Below are 18,357 nucleotides of genomic sequence, written 5' to 3'. Positions count from 1 at the left end.
CAACACAGAGGCTGAAACTACACCTTCTTCCTCCACTGAGACACCAAAGAAGAAGCACGGCTTTTTCAGCAGGATGTCAGCTGGCCTGTCCAAGCCCTTCAAGAGCCACAAATCCACCAAGACCCTTACACTATTTTTTTTCTCCTCACTTTTTTCCACCTTTTCCTCTCTTTTCATAATCAGCAAACTGTCTTGCATTTATCTTGGTTTGTGTATGTTCTCTGTTCCTCTGCCGCTGTCAGCTCCATATAATCCAACATCAACATTACATGGTGGCAAGCAGACATTCTATTGGTTAGAGAGACCATGCAATAGCCAGCTACAATAACTGAAACTGGTAATGCTTTGCTAATGTTTTTTGTTCTTAGCATTTGTCATTTATGTATTTTACCACTTCTGTTTTTTTTTTCTGTCAGTGTGTAACCAACTTCAACTAAAACTAAACCTTAAACTTAAACTCGGAACGAAAACTTAATTCAGGGGTTTTTCCAAACTGATGTTGCATCAATACACTGTAAAACCTGAGAAAATTAGATTCTCTCAATATCTCCCCAAAAAATGTTTGATAGCACCCTGATTATTTCAGATGAGAATGTCCCAAGTCTAAGCTTTGAAGAATCTCTGAATTTACCTATAGCACCATTTGGCCTGTGGTCTGAGATATAAAGAGATATTTTGTAGCCAAGACGTGCCAAAAGGGACTCAAATTTTTAATTTTAAATTCTTCATAAAATCAACAAAGCATGAAGATTGTTGTTTGTGGTCACTTTGATTTACAGGAAAAAAAAAAAAATATTTACAAGCCTGATTTCACTTAAAACATGATACAGTAAACCAAACAACATGACCTTTGAATTAATCATGTCAGATATTCTGTATTATACTGGAAGGTCTTTAATATTCTCAATGAAGCAAGACCTTTCCAGTTGCTTCTACATTTGAACACCAGACAGTACAGAATGAGGCAAAACAACAGCTAACAAACACAAGAACCAACACCATTATTTAACCAACCAGGTTTATTTGGTGAATTTGAAATAATTACAATATTGTGAAAAGTTTGAGCTTTTCCAGGTATGTAAAGGCTTATTTGAAGTACATGTTAATATTAGAGAATTTAATTAAAAACGATTAAAAACGTACTTTAAGGCTGTGTGTTATGTTCAAGTGCACTTTTCACCCGGACAGGCTAAGAGTCTTTTCAACCAGGAACTGCACTTATCCCTGTGGTGAAATCAGGTTATAAAAATGTATATCAGGAGTGCTCCAGATGTCTAGCTGGTGATGGCGATGAAGGCAAGTCGCCGTATTCTGCATGCTGTGTGACTGTAGCTGCCATCGGATCAGTGAAAAACAAATGTAAACCTGATTAGATGCTGAAATCACAGACTGGAGTCCCGCTTCTCCAGGGTGGATTTTGTTTTGTGTGCTGTTTTAGGTTTGAATTACAGTTTATTCAGTATTATCACAAAGAGGCAGGATGATACAAATAGTCAGTTACGGTATTCAACATGGCCGCCTGGCTGGAAATGCATTTCTCTGTAAAAGGTTGATAAAAGATACTGGACCTGACAGTATGAGTGCGAGTCAAAATCTTAAAAAAGGTGATCAGTACAGGGTGAAGTCTTGAAAAGTAGCAAAAACAGTGCTATTAATGTTCAAACATGATAGAAAACTGAATGCTTAATAAAGCATAATCCTTCAGACGACATTTCTAAAAGCACTCAACCAAGAGGAAAGCTTAAAACATGTTAAGAGAAGTGGTTCTCACTGTGACACACTAACAAAAGTGAAGATCTTTCAAAACCAGGGCTTGAAATTAGCAGTAGCCAGCAGCCACATACTGGAATATTGTGACTACGACTCTTCTTCTTTTCTAGATACTTAGGTAGACAGCCAACCTGTGCTCATTCAGTCTTTTCTATTAGAAAAAGATACTGTGGCTGCTAGTACTTTAAGCTGGCTGGTGAAATGCTAAATCCAATTGTCCAATCAAATTGTAGCTGAGAGAAGAAAAAGTGATGACTCTGATGATGAGGATGCTGTATAATCAGTTACACACTGAACTTGGCTATGACTGAGTGAGGAAGGGTACCTGGGTCGTTGTCATCATCATCATTATCATCATCATCATCACCAGACCAGTGCCAAGATGAAACCACCTTATTCCTTGAGCTGGTTCAAGCCAATGTGTTTTCCACAGTTCTTGCATCAAGCACACCAGACTGGACATTCACTCAAAGAAGGAAGGGAGAAAAAGTTAAAAAGGGATATTCCGTCTAGATTTAGTGTTTACACAGGGTGCGTACCACATGTCTCCACTCCAGACTGGGTGAAAGGTTGAACCTCAGGACGAACCTAGGACATGAAACAAAACGGCCAGTGTGTGCCACTAGAGGGCGCTGTAACTACATCAAGAATATGTGAAGGGTGACAGAAGAATGGAAGTCAATTCACCAAACACTAAGCTATGGCGAAGTCCTTGCATCTAAAATCTTTTGCTACCAAAACTTCCAAACCTGCTGATATCCACTGAAGTTCTGGGGACAAAGTGGAGCAACGACTGATGACTGACAAGATATTATCCGGTCAATGTGATAAATTATTAGATGTAGGTCAGCAAACTATCAGCTTAGAGGAAACTTAAACCTGAATGTTTGTTGATGTGTCTTTAAAAAGAAAAAGAAAAATTGCTTGATCTTTGCTCTCCATGACAAATAAGAATTTTGTGTCCAAAAATGGAAGAAGGCAAGTCAGAAATGAAAGAAACATCATAAAAATTAAATCCTGGTTCACTGGCATGTCCTGTACGCATAATGAAAATGAAGTGTTCACAAAGTGGACCCTTGGACCCCCACCCTGGGCTCCTTGACTGTACCGGGCTGACTGGCCTGGCTGCTGGGCTGACTGGGTCGGGTCAGGCTGTCCATAGCGGACAGGATGGAGGAGAAGAAGTGTTCCGTGTGGGTCTCCAGCGCTCTGGACTGCCTCTCTATCAGGACCAGGGTGTCTCTTAAAACTGGGGAGAGAGAGATAGAGAGATAGAGAGAGGGAGATAAAAGAGAAAGAGAGAGAAACATTTGTTGGGGAAATTATGACAAGGTGAAACTAATACTCTCTGTTGGGTCAGTAACAGTTAACAGGATACGGCCAGTAAAGTGAATAGAAATACGAATATAGCAAAAGGGGAGTATTCCACAAAATGCATGACAATTCGAACATATTAAGTAGAAATGTATGAATGGAAGTATGAAAAAATTCTCAATTACAGCATTATGTGTATGTAGAACATATGGAGCAAAAAAAAAAAAAATAATAAAAATAAATTAAATTATAAAATCTATCACAAATATGAAATATGGAGTATGAAGTAAGTGAGAAAATATTAAAATATCAATATATATGCAATACAGTATGTTTCAAAAGTAGGTATACAATTTTTAATGATGAAAAACACAGCTATATAATTTCAGTCCTTTCATTCGATAGTCCATACATAATAGGTGTATCTGTAAACAAAAATTTTTTTTTATAAAATTGTGAGTGTTAATGCATATAAAAATGTATACCTACTTTTGAAACAGTATATAAAAATGAGAAAGAAAATGGGAATTTGAACTTCAACACCCAGAAATCCTGCCTTGAGCCTAACACCTAAGCCACTTAAGTAATGGAATGAGAAGCCAATTCCGCTTCAACAGTTTCAGATGTTGGTGCTCCCCAATGGTACACATTCTTGTCAAAGAAGAATGTTGAGAGTGAAACAAAGGGGGGCATTGTGTTAACCAAAATGTCTGTTGTCAGTAAAAGGCGACCACACCCTTCATTAGTATTGGTTTAGTCTAACTGGATATATCATGCTTGGTTACCATGAGTCCAACAATTAGGTCACTTCATAAAGAGGAAACATGGGCTTCCCCGTCTGCTAAATTCCTAACAAAGGGATCCACGCTTCACCCAGAATGCATTAATATTGCTGCAAAGAGTTGTACAGTAGGATCCTATGACTGAAATGCATTGAGATTAAACTGATTATTGGTAACAGTGTTACCACATAGAAAAATCCGATGCTTGCACCACCTTCATTACAACACGGGGCATCTGCAACTGAATGATGCAGCGGTAATGGATCCTCTCATTTGAAATTAATGAACTTCCATCGCATTCAGCGCATTAAGTGTGGCCCTGGCGTTAGATGGCTTACCTAAGTGTTTTTTTTTTTTTGCTCATGCATGTACTGCAATGTAGTATATATTGTTATGTAACCACCACACAATGATGTTACAACACAACCTAAGCCTCTCTAAAGGGCTACCCTAACTTCCAATGTAGGACAATGACAGTAAAAGACAAAGTAAGGAGGTAACGTCTACATAAAAACATTTGAATGTGACACACTAGCCTACATAATAGAAGTCAACAGTGTTTCATTAAGTACACTGTACATTGCAGGGAGTTGGGTATGCTATGGCATTACAATATAGCCAGTAACCTGAAACCAAATTCAAATTTTCCACTTAACAACTATCAGCTGTTTCTCCAGTGGAATACGGGGCTCCATTGTAAGCGTTCTAAAACCCAACTTTGAGTCCCAACATGGTCTGTCACACTACTGTAGACACTTCTACTTGAGGTCAAGAGATCAAGAGGTCAAGAGTCATGCATCAACAAAATCAACCAGTCACCGGACGTCCATTCATTTCCCTGTAGACCTGATTGACCAAGGAAACTCAGCTGATGTGTGGCCGGTCAACAGGCTTGTCGGCAAAGAAAGAGAAAAATTGGCCACAGCTGAACTTTTCAGTCATTGGCCCTCAACAGCCAATCAGATTTCCGCGCTCCCTTGTTTCCCTACCAATGTGATTTAATTTCATGAGTAGCTCTGCCTAGGTTCTGAGTGCAGAATGGATGAGAAGTTGATTACACCCATTCAAAACTTCCCAGTTCCCCAGAACTTTTATTTGAAAGAAGACAGGCATAAAAGTCAAATGATGCAAAAATGATGTTTGGAGAACGGTTGCATCCATCATTGGGATCAAGGGTAAGCGCTGATGTCATTTGTCTGTTCATTTTCAATTAATGCTACCTAATTAGCGTTTGTCAACTCTCTTTCTAGCTGCAGACCACAAGGCAAATTAGTGAGACTCACCTGGAGACGTGGTGTTGATGCAGGCGAGGAGAACTTCCCCGGTCTGCAGAACAGAGCTCGTCAGGGGCTGATGGGCACACACTTCTCTCTGGAAACTCTGACAATGGGAATATGAAATATTGTCAATACAATAGCTTGACAGCGGGGTGTCCTTCAGTTCCAGGACTCTCGAGGGGTCATTGCTCACCTGATACTCTGCTAGGGACGACTTGACGCTCTCTATATCCACAGTGGGTGGAGCCAGCACATCAATCCTCTCCGACACTGTGTAAAGCCACTGGATGAGCTGATCCAGGTTTGAGCAGAACATCTGATGGGGGACAAGTTCATCGCTGGTTTAGAATACTATGGTCACACCAAATATAAACCCTGCAGATTTTAAACTTGAAATATAGTGTGAAGGGATTTTGAAAATAGTCCAGGTGTTGGTTTCTTGAAGATTTGGCGTAACTGCAAAGCCTCTACAGTAGGTCGGATTCTGTCAGTACCTGGATGTGCTGCATGAGGGAGTCGGCTTGCTCCTGGGCCTCCTGGGTCCTCTGCTGGATGTCAGGCAGGGTGAGGCCGCTCAGCTGCTCCACCAAAGCCTCCACCTCCCTGAGACTGGACCGACTCAGTCCTGCGCCGACGGACTCCATCCAGGCTCCAGGACTCCTCGACGCTGCCTCAGAGGAGTCCCCGTGATGAACTGCTGATGGAGGGGAGACGGATTTGCGGTGACCAAACCAATTAGCCATGCATAAAGCTCCACAAGTATTTGGGCAGGAAGGCTTCATACTCTCCTAATTATTCTAAATGTGAAATGGCATAACTGCTATGAAGCTAAAGTACAGATTGTCAGCTTCAATCTGAGGTTATTTTCAGCCAAATGCGATACACAAATAGGTGGATTTAATAGGTGAAATAAATAAAGGATCAGAACTTTCACCTGGTAAGTCTATTTCAGGGAAAGAAGAGGTTGGCCTCAGTCAGTGTACTTGGGCTAATGTATGGTATGTCAAACTGTATGTATACAAACAGTGCTCAGTTTAGGTCTTAATGCCACCAGTTCCTCCATGATGAAATGCATACCCTTATTGAGGTACTGAGAGGCCACAGGAGCACACCCCTCCTCTCTCTCCATGTGTTCTTTTCCTTCATCCGCTTCTTGACCGTCATCCTCCCGCTCCTTGACTTGTTGCCCCTCCTCCTCCTCCTCTTCGGCCTCCTGTTTCTCGGGCAGGGTGATGGAGGAGAGGATGGAGGTGGTGCCTGGCTCCAGAGACTCCCAGCTGGCGGTGACAGGCCGGCTCAGCTGGGCTGTCACCTCCCTGACCTACGGAAATACTTCAGTTCTTTACTTGAGTGAATGCAGAAATGCCCACGTTGAAAAGCACTCAAGCAAGAGTCCTCCATTCAAAGTTCTACTTAGTTCAATACTCTAAAAATACTGGTAGGGTTTCTGCAGATCCAATTCAGTTGCAAAATTGAACATATATTTAATTCTAGGGTTAGGGTTAGGGTTACTGCAGTTTGCCCTCGCTTCATTTTATCATGCTATCAGATGTCAACAGCAGTCTTCTTATAATCCTAAAACCTTGCATTTTTCTGAACTACTGTAGCTGGTTCAGATTATGTTCTCAGTCCTAACAAACCACACCGCAGTTCACTTGAAAGAAGACTGTGACCCACATCTCCAGGCGTCTCTGTGCGGTTATTTGGTATCATGTGAGCTTGAATCTAATTGTTCTCGCCTGGCCAAACAACCCAAATTAAAGGAGTTTGAATAAACCACTTCAAACATGCTTGAGGGAATGCGCCCCAAGTATTAAGTACAGCGCTTGCGTAAAGGTACATTCAATTACTTTCCATGTCTACTGACCTGCCTGGACAGGACCTGCAGCTCCTCCAGCTGGTCCGGGAGAGGCCGGTACTCCTCGTCCCACTCCCCACTACCGACACCCCTAGGCCGCGGAAGAACGCTGGTGGAGCGGATGAAGGCGGTGGAGGTGGAGGAGGGTGGCGAGCGGTGCTGATGGTAGTGACTGCCTCCTTTGTTACGAGCAGAGTGATTCATTCCACCTCTATCCTTACCGCAGTCCAGACTTTCCAAGGACAACCCAATAGGATCCGTTAGGGAGAGAGGGCTACCCCAAGGCGGGCCATCCGAGGATCTGGAGAGCCCACGGAGGTCAGACGACCTATGACCTACACTAAACCCCCCCCTTTCTCTGGTCTGCCCTGTGCCGCTCAGGGAAAAGTCCAATCCTGACAGGCTGGTGGAGCTACAAAGGTGGTCAAGTCCAATTCCTGAGTCCTGGAGGCATGGCTCTGCCTGGCGGAGAGATTCCCCCTGCAGCTCAGAGCTATCCCACTCGCTGACGACCCTCCCTGGCCTCAGAGGGTAGGTGTAGTCCAAGAGGGCCTGGTACTCCCTGTCTGGGTCCCAGCCTGGAGAGCTCCTGTCTGGGGATGGGGGCAAAGATTTGGGGATGGCACAAGCCCAGTAGTTGGCCTGATGGGGGGAGATGGTGTGGAGGGCAGGGGAAATACGTCTCTTCAAGTAACCTATAGAAGAGCATATATCTAGGTTGGTCTCGCCCTCTCCTCCTCTTCCCTCCTTGCCACCTAACCTGAACTCAGTCCGCTGGGGCCGGGAGTAACGCGAGCGGGGAGTGTAAGTAGGAGACAGGAGGGTGGACGTAAATCGAGGTCTGGGAGGGGAGCTTAGGGCATGGACCTCCAGGGGCGGGCTGGAGAGGCTGCGTCGAGCCAGTATGCTGCCTAGGTAGGGCGAGCCAAAGGCGGGTTCCTCGTGGGACAGCCTGTCCCTAAGGTCCGAGACACCCAGGGATGAGCTGAGATCTTCTCCAGAGGTTGAGGCAGGCGAGAGGTTACCCTGAGAGAGGCTGAGACTGTCTGGGGTCGCCTCGTCTCTCAGTCTGGTGAGGAAGTCCATGGCAGCATGCTGCTGATATCGTTCCGTCCTGCAACCGGTCCACTGTGTCTCCTACGGGGAAGGAGATGGATAGAATTGCTGGTCAACAGTGATCTGATCCTGATAAAATACAGTGTGATCTTGTATTGTTTCCTTTACGAAAACCCCTACAATCTCAGAAGCAGTAGATTCAATTCTGTTCTATTTTGAGATTCATTCATCCTTCATCCTCCTCACCTTCTCAGGGTGCTCCTGTGGGTGTGCCTTCTTTAAGATGGACGTCTGCTGCTCAACAGAGAACAGAGGCTTCCTCACCACATACTGCCTGTCAGTCAAATACCTGGAGGTGGAAGCCATGGTAACACTTTTCCTTGAACCTTCCCTTTCCCTTTCCCTTTCTTTCGCTATCCTCCCTCTTTCTGTGTCTTTGGTAGTCGGGGTTGGGCTTCTTCTGGTGTGTGTAAACTCCGGGATCTGCGTCTTCCATCGCCTGCTGCATCCCTTGGCTTCCATTGGGGGAAGAGAATGTGGGAGGGTCCTGTCAACTGAAAGAATGGTGAAGAAGGTTACCCTGTCAAAGTTCTTTAACAAATGCAATGTGTTGGTTTATTAATATCGCCGAGATTAGCTCGGTTATTTCATTCTTTTGGTTGCTTTTCGTTCATGCACCTCGGAGGAGCTGCGAGGTTGCGGCAGGTTTTTGGTTCAAGGTCCTGTCCCGACGTCATGCCTCTGGGGCGAGGCATGCCGACGCCTCATGTCTCCATGGCAAACACTGTAACGACAAAGGAAAAAAGTGTGGCAATCAATAAGTCTGTCCATTAAAAGACAGCATGAGAAGTGCAAGAAGCAGTAAACACTCAAATAGATGAGAGTTACTAACTAGGGGGATTTAGGCCTGAACACACAGGGTCACGGACAGATACAGACTGATCATATGGAATGTGTCCTATTTATTTATAGCTTTAAATTGATAATCCAAGTCTATGAACACCCGTTCCAAATGAACATACATTACACTTACAGTTGCCTAGCGAGCGGAATCTCTCTACTCGCTGTTTTCCGATCACCAAGCACCGAGCCAGATAAGCATCGCACTGGGTCCATGCGAGTGTAATGATATGTTTGCTCCTTGGCGAACTCACCTGACTGATCTCATTAAGACTGCATGCTCAGACTTGCCTGTGCTCACTGGACCAGAGAAGAAGAACACCACTCTTTGTCCACTAGGCCTGCTGACTCAGTGGCAGTGCGGGCCATAGTGTGTCCATTGTGGTTTTCAGTGGCAGACATATTAGCTTCATAACTTTACGCAACTCCATGAAAACCATGCGAGTGGCAGCACTCCAGAAATAGTCAATCAGCGATGTTGGCCATCAATAAAATGTGGCATAACTGAGATCCAATCTTGTCACTTTTTGAGCAGGTGCATGTGCATATAGGTTATGTGGGCATATAGGTTTTGTGTATTATGACGTACCTTGGAAATCCATGCCAGCTAACTTTGAGAATATTGTTCACACCGTTACTTTTTTGTAGAAAATGTGCTGTCTCAACTGCGGTTTGTGCTGATAATATCAAAAAGCAACAAGGAAAAGACAATTACATGCTCTTCTCCCAACTTTGACTTGGTGCTCTGCCACAAACCAATCACTGTCAAACAATTACCCCAAAGGAAAACTAGGGCAGGGACGGCACTCCAGCTGTGAAAAAAAGATGATCATGTTCTAAGGATTGCCACCAAAATCAGGAGGAAGGCCACCAAAATCAGGCTGCAACATGCCTGGATTTTCTTTTTTTTTTGTTTCCTTACCACCTGGATGACTGAAATGAATCTACACAGACAATTAAAAAGGAAACCAGCAACATGAAGAATTGAGGCGATAGAATCTTTTTTCACAGTTGGAGTGCTGCCCCTGTTCTAGTTTTCCCTTAGGGCAAGGGTGTCAAACCAGGCAGGTTTTCTTTGCAACCAAACACTACACCAGGCCTGTGTTCGAAACCAGGAGCTACTCATACTAACATACCAAGTGTGATGTTAAACGAGTATGTAGTTTTTCCACTACATACACGATTTTGTGTACACGTAAAATGCGGATGTATACTACAGTAGCAAGTAGACTAATGTCTACAATGGGATGATTTGAAAGGGGCTGAAGGGAGACAGCATCAACTCAAAATATGTAATCACCACCTTTTTACCATAGGTTTTAAAGCATTAAAGCCTCCCGACGTTCCCCCTCGCTAAAATTGAACAAATTATTCACCATCCACGTTAACGACAGACAAGATGATGCTGATATAATGGGGTCAGAGGAAATCATTTTGAAAATCAGAATGATGTTTGAATAGTAAAATGGTGTGGCTCTATCGGTACGTTGAGAGTAAAATGATAAGGAACGCATTAGTTCTATCCAGGCCGTTTCCCTATATCTCCATAGGTTATTCTCAGGATGGATGAACTCCTCACAGCATCCTCCGTTGTGTGAGTGTGTCTGGTTTCCATGGTGATGGCCTGGAGAGGGTGGTGCTAGACTCAAGAGGGAGCTGTCAATCAAAGGCTACAACAGAACAAAGACCAAACACTGTACTACACCAGAGCCACGTTTATCTTATCTTGCTTCTTTGTTACACAAATATGATGGCAGGGCTAAATATGATGATATGATGTACTGCAAAACCACTCTCTCTTTTACAGCATGTTCACTGCTCAATAGCGAGGCTGTTATTCTGACTTCCACACACATTATTCAGTCAGATGTCTGCCTGAAGGCTTGAAGATTAGGAGCCATGTGTGTTGAATGTCATGAAACATTTAAGGAGCACAGCCATTAACCATGTTAAGCTATAAGCCTAAATATTCAGCAATGGGTCCATCTGCAGAGAAATACAGTAAGTGGTTACATTCCATAAACAATTCAGTTTTATGCATGCTTCTAGGACATGAATGGCAGGATGGCTGAGTGTTTTAGAGAGACTATCCTATCACAACAAAGTGATGGGTTCAAATCCTAATCCTAATCCTAAATAGCAAGACACTGAACCCCAACCTGGTCACTCATTCTTGCTCCGGATAAGAGCAACAGCTAAATGCCTACAATGTGTAATGTAAGTATTAGTGACAGGCCAACATGGGGAAATACATACTGGAAATCTGATACCTCAACCACTTTCACTTTCATGTTCAACAGATGTTTGAGTGTTAAAACAACAAATGCGTAAGCCTTGTGTTTTAAGAGGCTTTGTTCATTTTCACAGCCTGATATACATGGCAAACACAAGGGACACTGGTCAGTGTGGGACTGTTTAACTGGTGCAGTGGGGAACCATAGCAACAAGCAGTGACACCAAACAGAAGTGACCTAGGGGCAAAGCAAGGTGCCATTGTAGCCATATAGGGCCTTGTGTCGGCTCTCTGAAGACCCTACATTTTCTGATATGTTGTCCTGTAAAATATTTATATGCTTTGACTGCTCTTATAATTTTTTTTAAATTGTAAATGAAAGTACTACTCAACTGTTGAAACGAAATGCTTACAAACGTAGGCTAGCCTATATAAAACCAAATGTAAAGCTGAAATATGTAGGAGTAAAGCAGCAACTATCTTGCTGGTTGTGTGACCTTACAAATATGAGAAATATGCCAGCACCGACACCTTCCGTTTTCCATTCAAAAATCTGGCAAATTGATGCGGTCTTGCTTATTGGCAAACGTACATACCTGGTAGAATATAACATAAGACCTTTTATGAATCGTGAGGATCTTCTGGAAAATTCGGCATACATATAATCCACCAAGCAGCACTAAATTCCTACAAACTCTCAACTTTATTAAGTGGTTCACACTGTCCGCTACCGCCCACCACTGTGTATTTGGGCGGAAGTCGGACCAATTCTGAAAAGTGATGTTTATTGAAATAAGTGCAGCTTGGTGTGTTGGCTGTATGCCGAATTGAAGAGTGTGTCCTTATAATTCAGAAAAGGACTCAAATCATGGTCTACCATGTATGTACCTTTTGACAGCAAGCAATGCTATAATAAATTACCAGATATTTGGATGGACTTTCTTGTACGGAGAAAACGGCACGTATCGGGGCTAAACGAAGGCACCGAAGCCTCGCAAAAACGTGAAATTAAACACCATTACTTAACGTTTTACCTGAACAGAAATATATTACAACGTTTTATGTTCAAGTCATCTTTAGAAAATGTAACGTTATCCATGTTCAATGAGGCTACAGTAGCTTTCCGACTAATTTCCCCAGTGTCTCCTGAACCCACTACCCAAGCAAGGCGTTGAAAACCTAGTCGAATCTCAAAACAATACGAATGGTAGCTACTCACCCCATTTACAATAATAATGTTTAGCTGGGATTTACCTCCAGTTGTTGCAACGTTATCTTTGCTGTAGCATTGTTGCTGCAGCCTCCTTCCTCCCAACAAATCATGCTGCCTTCAAGTGCTTCTCGTAAACTCCTACTTTCGACTTCTTTCTAGAAATTCTGCCATATTTTTACCCGGCCTTATTTATGCATACAGACACCCGGCTACTATTTGAGTCTTTATTGGAAGTTTTACGGTTTGAATGCAAGGTCAGATGTTGGCTCGCAGAGGTTGTGAGCTGAGAAAAGAATAATACCCACATGGTGTCACTCACCATCATTCTCCTCATCTTCACCATTATCATCACTATTTCTAATATTTACTTGCCTTGGCTCTGAGCAGCACACACACTCACCGTCATTGCTTCTGCTGGTGCAGTGGAGTTAACCTTTGCTTCAGTAGAGCTCTTTGAGCTTGGAGGCAGTGGGTTAGGGAATAATAACTAATAATTAGAAACAGTTTTATATTTTTATTCAGTAGTTTTTTTTATGGTTGTCATTTTGCTTCGGGAATCAAGTGGCACATAATTGTTTTGTGAATGAATGAGGGGGAAAACTCATAATTACGATATTTCTGACAGCATTTGAAGGCGGCATAACATACAACTGAGTTCAATTGTAAACAGGGTGAGCAGAAGGAAATGTCTCTACTCCCCTCTAGTGGGGACAGGAGGAAGTGCATGTATTTTATACGCCATTTATTTGATGGAATTATTGATCAGAAATAATGAATATTGTATAATAACCGTTATTATATAGAGTATTTCTGAATAGCTTAACTCTATTTCTCATTCATTCATTTGAAGCAACAGTATAATAATAATAATAATAATAATGATAATGGATGTGGAATAATGGAAGTCAGTAAAGAAATCAGACAAAGAAAAAAATGAAAAACCACACTGTGCATTTTCTACTTGTGTTGCTGAGATTTATATAATATTATTTTGTTTACAGCACTTTTCCATAGCCTAAAGGTTAACACAGTGGAATAAAGCCATTGTAAAGTGTTGCCTTGAATATACAGTGAAAAATAAACCCATCAACATACTTGTAGATATAACAATCTTTCCATTTATTGATCAAAACATTCAGACTCCTGTACAAGAGGGAATGACCTCGCATGACCAGCATTCAATACTCTCACACTCATTTAAACAAAACATCACGATGTGCAAAATAATGTTCTGCAACAAATGAGTGATTGCTGTAGAGATTTTGTGTTTGAGTATGTCCGCTTAACAAAATCCACAAAAATAAATACATCATTATGTTCTCTCGGTGGAAAAAAATGTACATACAATTTAAGTACTAGATGCAAAAACTGTCACTTCTCTAAAATATTCCCATGTAAGGACATACAGTCAGAATCAGCAGCACAGTCTGCACTTTTTCTTCATGTTCCATCAACTAGAAGTCGATACAGCGGCCCTTCCTCTCCCAGTCTCCATAGCGGGTGGGCTCCGGACCCCGGGGACCCCCCTTCTCCTTAGTGTCCGGGTTCACATCACCAGGGAATTCTAGGCGGACAGGAAGGAGATATGATGCAAAGTTTGATTGATTGCATATTTATTGTAGAATTGATCAATACACTGGTTGTCTATGGGGAAGACCTGAACCTGAACTGATTCTAATGAGACATTTTGATCAGATTCCACACAATATTGTTGTTTTTTATCATCATCATCCTGGGTTTCAATTGAGAGTTTTAGTGTCCCATGATTTTCCACCCTGACAAGAATACAATTTGGTCAAATTTAAAGACACTGAATATCAGCACAATATACTGACGGATACTTCAATCCAATATTGTATCTACCTTCAAAACCACATATCATTGAACCATGATATAAACTACAGTATATGCAACACAGATAATATGTCTGTTAGCAATAGTCACTTTTTTGTTTCATCTTTGTTGTCAGGTCACTGTCTCCCTTGTAACAGAAAACAGGGTCTTTTAACTTTCTCACTTTCCAGAACATCCTTGCTCTTCTCCTCGGTGGTGTCGAAGCGGCCCTGCGGGGTTTTGGCTTTCCTCAGCGGCTCCTTGTCCTTCGCCGCTCCGCTGGCAGCGCGGGAACATCCTGCACGAGACAGGCCGTCAGCCACAGTCACAACTCGGCTATCATACGAAAGCTTAGAGCAGCACAATGGACAGCCTGACATTAGTGAAATATTAACTTTCAAATGACAAGCAGTTATCAGTGGTGGGTCCACGTTACTGTTTTGAACATTATTGAACTCCGGCAGAACCATAATCTGAGTTACATCAGACAGTAGACGAATTAAACAAAGTTCAGATACATGCCCGTTCTGTTTTATGTAGAGAACTTTTCACCAAACTTCTATCAAAATTTGGCAATTTCATGTTGCCTTACGTATCGCTAAAGGTACATACCGGATAGAATAAAACTTCCGACCTCTCATGAATCACTGGGTACCACTCATCATTTCGGCATACACCCAGTACTCCAAGCAGCACTTGTTTTCACAAAATTTCAACTTTTAGCATCGATTCACACTTGTCGCTACGCCCTTCACTGTATAGTTTGGTGGAAGAGGATTGTGGGAATACGAAGCGGACCAATTCTAAAAGACGATACTCAGATATGTCAGGCTGGGTGTATTGGATGCATGCAAGACCATAATTATTTGTAAAAACTCTTAAGTCATGTTCTGCGAGGTATGCATTTTTGCCGAAAAACACGGCGACATTAACATGCCAGAGTTTTGAATGGAGTTTGGCTCACCATACGAGGGACAACGGCGTGTATGGAGGCTAGCTGTAGAGCTACTTAAACAGAGATACTGACCTGTAAAAGCAGATTCGGCGAATAAACCCTTGGATCCCAAATGTTTAGTTGTGGAAGCACATAGCCGCAGAAGGGACATACTGCTTGTCGATTAAAGCACAGAGAAACAGAAGGACTTTCGGTGTCGGACAGTTACACAATTTTGTTGTTGTTGTGTTTGTCGCGCTTAAATGACGCAGACAACGTCATCATCTAGCGACAAAGTACCCCAGTGCAATGTGCATTTTCTACCACGAGGGGGAGACAAAACCCCAGGTTTCAGACAAGTAAAACACGTGGAACCATGAAATATTAGGCCATATTATTCTATTTTCAGAATTGCTATTACTTATATTTATTTAATCAAATAGGCCTGGGGGAAACTATCAGATAGAAAGCCATGTATCCTGTTTTATTTATGACTTTTTTTTAAATCTCCTTAAAAGACCCTGTTCTCACATAACTTACATCACTATGGTGCTACTTACTATGATGTATAGTTTGAGTTTATGTCAGAGATTTATGCCTTAAAAGGACAGTAAACTGAGTTGAGGTTTTACCATACACTATGTCCCATATGCATGACTGTACTATAGTGATCCAGTAAAAACCCTCCATTCATTTTGCATGCAATTTCAAATCTGTTCCATAATTCCATGCATACTGTTCCTGCAAGTCTCTACTGGAATGAATCACCCATAGCCTGTAGCCTCCTTACAGCACATGAAATTATCTCTATAGCCTACTACTCTAATCGCATCCAGACAGCATTCTAAATGAATAGGGAATTATTTTCTGCAATATTCACAAGACACGTTGATTTATTGCAAATGAAAGACTCAGGGAAATCCAATAATGTGGCGTTTTGTTTTGTGCTTCCGTGTGATGAATAAGACATGAATGGAGCAGGGAGAGAGAGAGAGAGAGAGAGAGAGAGAGAGAGAGAGAGAGAGAGAGAGAGAGTTACTGTGATTTTGTAAAGAAGCTGTGGGTGACTTTAGAGAGTCATAATTTCCATTCAAAAACACATATTTAGCAGATTTTTTTTTTCCAGATGTCCACAAAAACTGAGCAGAAGCAATAGTGCAAATATGCAAAACGAGGAAAAATGGTCTTCATCAATTTTCTTCATCCTAAACACGTTTCAGTGATAATTCTATCAGAAACTGAGGAAAAGGGAATGGAGTTTTGTGCAGAAACCCATAGAAACTATTAGTGGTGTATTTTTCTCAGCTTCCCCTACCTTTATCAGCCCTTGTGACCACTTTTCTCCCCGGAGGGTGAAAGAAAACGTGTGTGTGTGTGTGTGTGTGTGTGTGTGTGTGTGTGTGTGTGTGTGTGTGTGTGTCTCTGAGACCAAAGGAATTTGCAGGAGGTTTTCCAGCGTATAGCCCCGCTCCTCCAGCGACTCTCGGTGCTGATATTTCCGAGTGGATGATGAAATTTCTCCTTTACATTCCTCTTCAGCCGTTTGGAGAGAAGTCCTGGATCATGTCACATCACACACACACACTCTCTCACACACACACACACACTGACTAACAGCTGGCTCAGCAAGCAGCTCAGACACTAAGACACACACACCCAAAAAATAACATTTCACATATAATTCAGAATGTGGTTACAGATATTTTTCAAAATAAGGGCCCAAAAATGTGTTTGTGCATGAAGATAACATTAATTTGAAGTATATTTTGAATAGCCAAATATATATTAGATATACAGTACATGCAGATATACAGTTTGTTATGAAAATGAACATCAGTTGAAAATTTATTTCCAGTGGCCAAACTTGAATTAATGTCATCTGCATGTTTTTTTTGGCAAAATTTTGTATATTTTGAAACATATCCGTAAATATATTCTGAGATATAGGTGAATTTTTTGTGTGTGTTTTTTTTGCAGTATGGACAAGAAACTAAATCGCTTACAGACACCCACACACACACACACACACACACACTCCTCCCTCCACACACTGCATTAATCATCATGAGTGTCAGTCACCTATTGGAAAGCTTGTGGTATTGAACAGATAACATGTGGAGTCTGCCAATAACAAACCGTCTTCCTCTTATTGTTTTGTTTCTACATGTGAAAAACAGCCTGTTCAATTTATTGTCACATTATTCAAAAGACACCTAATCATTAAAACTAACAAAGATGGCTGATTTAAATGTATTTTACAGGCACTCTCTCTCTCTCTATCTCTCTCTCACACACACTCGCACACACACTCACACACACATGCAGTTCAGTTCTTGCTGGTCTAATTGAAACGGTGGACTACGAGTACAAGCAAGGAAACATATAATAACTTTTCATTCTTTGTTGTTTTGTTGGTTTTGTTTTCTGAGCATTTTTGCTTATAGGCTTATTCATTTTCACACAGTATAGTGGTTAAAGAAAGATAGGAAAATATAGCCGCCAGTTCGTAAAATCAGCGGAGTCCAAAGAAATGTGAAATGTGGTCAAATGTAGCCAAAGATAGGTTTATGTGTCGGGGTAAATGTAGCATTTACCTGTACATTCTAATTCTAAAAAGAGACAATATATGTATTATTTTTTTTTAGCAAATATGTTTTTCTTTGTTTTTATCAGAGGCCTTCCAGCAGAATGTGTCGAAATGAATGATGTCAAAATGATAAAATGGCAATATAGGGAATAAATAAACTCAATTTGATGCCTATAACCTGATCAAAACTGCTATAAATCATCAAGTGGGCTCATGTGCATTATGTCAAGTGGTGTGTCTGATTATATGTTTGAAATCAATGCGTACAAAGGTGCCAAAACAAGTGCTCTTATTTTTCATTTGAGTAAAAAGTCCATTAACATTGCAGATAAATATCGAAAGGCTCTGTGATGGCAAAGATGAACAGACACATTTTTTTTTGTTTTTGTCAGACATAAAATATGAAAATATGCTGTTTTGTGAAACATCGAGTCCCTTATAGGTAGCCTATGATACAATAAAAGTCACTGGTGCCCCGCTCCTCTGGAGTCAGTTTGCAAAAAGTTTCTTTGTGGGTGTTATGGAAGCGAACGGTTCCTCGCTCCAGGTGGAAAAAGTCTGGTCTCTCGGAGGGCTGAGGCGGGGGGAAGGATCCACGTC

The 18,357-nt window shown here is 41.8% G+C and overlaps 2 protein-coding genes across 3 annotated transcripts; both read right to left on the bottom strand.

The window, feature by feature from the left end:
• Positions 1-969: 969 nt before the first annotated feature.
• cep68 (centrosomal protein 68) lies at positions 970-12,511 on the bottom strand. 2 transcript variants are annotated; one of them, XM_071531042.1, is made up of 9 exons: positions 12,410-12,511; positions 8,736-8,841; positions 8,304-8,611; positions 7,011-8,138; positions 6,221-6,464; positions 5,638-5,840; positions 5,337-5,459; positions 5,150-5,246; positions 970-3,019 (listed from the first exon to the last, which is right to left on the bottom strand). In XM_071531042.1, exons 3-9 carry the CDS (start codon positions 8,577-8,579, stop codon positions 2,832-2,834), a joined length of 2,259 nt encoding a protein of 752 aa, XP_071387143.1. In that variant the 5' UTR covers positions 8,580-8,611; positions 8,736-8,841; positions 12,410-12,511; the 3' UTR covers positions 970-2,831. The 2 variants fall into 2 exon arrangements, with proteins under 2 accessions (XP_071387143.1, XP_071387144.1); XM_071531043.1 differs by having other exon boundaries at positions 5,638-5,837.
• Positions 12,512-13,498: 987 nt separating this feature from the next.
• Positions 13,499-15,421, bottom strand: sdhaf4 (succinate dehydrogenase complex assembly factor 4). Its single transcript, XM_071531046.1, has 3 exons — positions 15,264-15,421; positions 14,421-14,534; positions 13,499-13,967 (listed from the first exon to the last, which is right to left on the bottom strand). Exons 1-3 carry the CDS (start codon positions 15,340-15,342, stop codon positions 13,858-13,860), a joined length of 303 nt encoding a protein of 100 aa, XP_071387147.1. The 5' UTR covers positions 15,343-15,421; the 3' UTR covers positions 13,499-13,857.
• Positions 15,422-18,357: the final 2,936 nt, after the last annotated feature.

The sequence above is a fragment of the Centroberyx affinis genome, unplaced genomic scaffold, assembly GCF_046629955.1.
Source record: "Centroberyx affinis isolate AG114_WGS23_722 - 3 ecotype Tasmania unplaced genomic scaffold, CSIRO-AGI_Caff_v1 ptg002025l_1, whole genome shotgun sequence".
Classification (NCBI taxonomy): Eukaryota; Metazoa; Chordata; class Actinopteri; order Beryciformes; family Berycidae; genus Centroberyx; species Centroberyx affinis.
The sequence above is the reverse complement of the archived record's forward strand: the minus strand, read 5'-3'. Positions and strand labels throughout refer to the sequence as shown.

Coding starts and splice junctions, on each gene's coding strand:
- sdhaf4 (XM_071531046.1), bottom strand. CDS start 15,342: ATGTCCCTTCTGCGGCTATGTGCTTCCACAACTAAACATTTGGGATCC. Junction 14,535..15,263: donor CGCCGAATCTGCTTTTACAG/GTCAGTATCTCT, acceptor TGTCTCGTGCAG/GATGTTCCCGCGCTGCCAGC. Junction 13,968..14,420: donor GAGCAAGGATGTTCTGGAAA/GTGAGAAAGTTA, acceptor CTGTCCGCCTAG/AATTCCCTGGTGATGTGAAC.
- cep68 (XM_071531042.1), bottom strand. CDS start 8,579: ATGGAAGCCAAGGGATGCAGCAGGCGATGGAAGACGCAGATCCCGGAG. Junction 8,139..8,303: donor CACAGGAGCACCCTGAGAAG/GTGAGGAGGATG, acceptor CCTTCCCCGTAG/GAGACACAGTGGACCGGTTG. Junction 5,460..5,637: donor CCCTCATGCAGCACATCCAG/GTACTGACAGAA, acceptor GTCCCCCATCAG/ATGTTCTGCTCAAACCTGGA.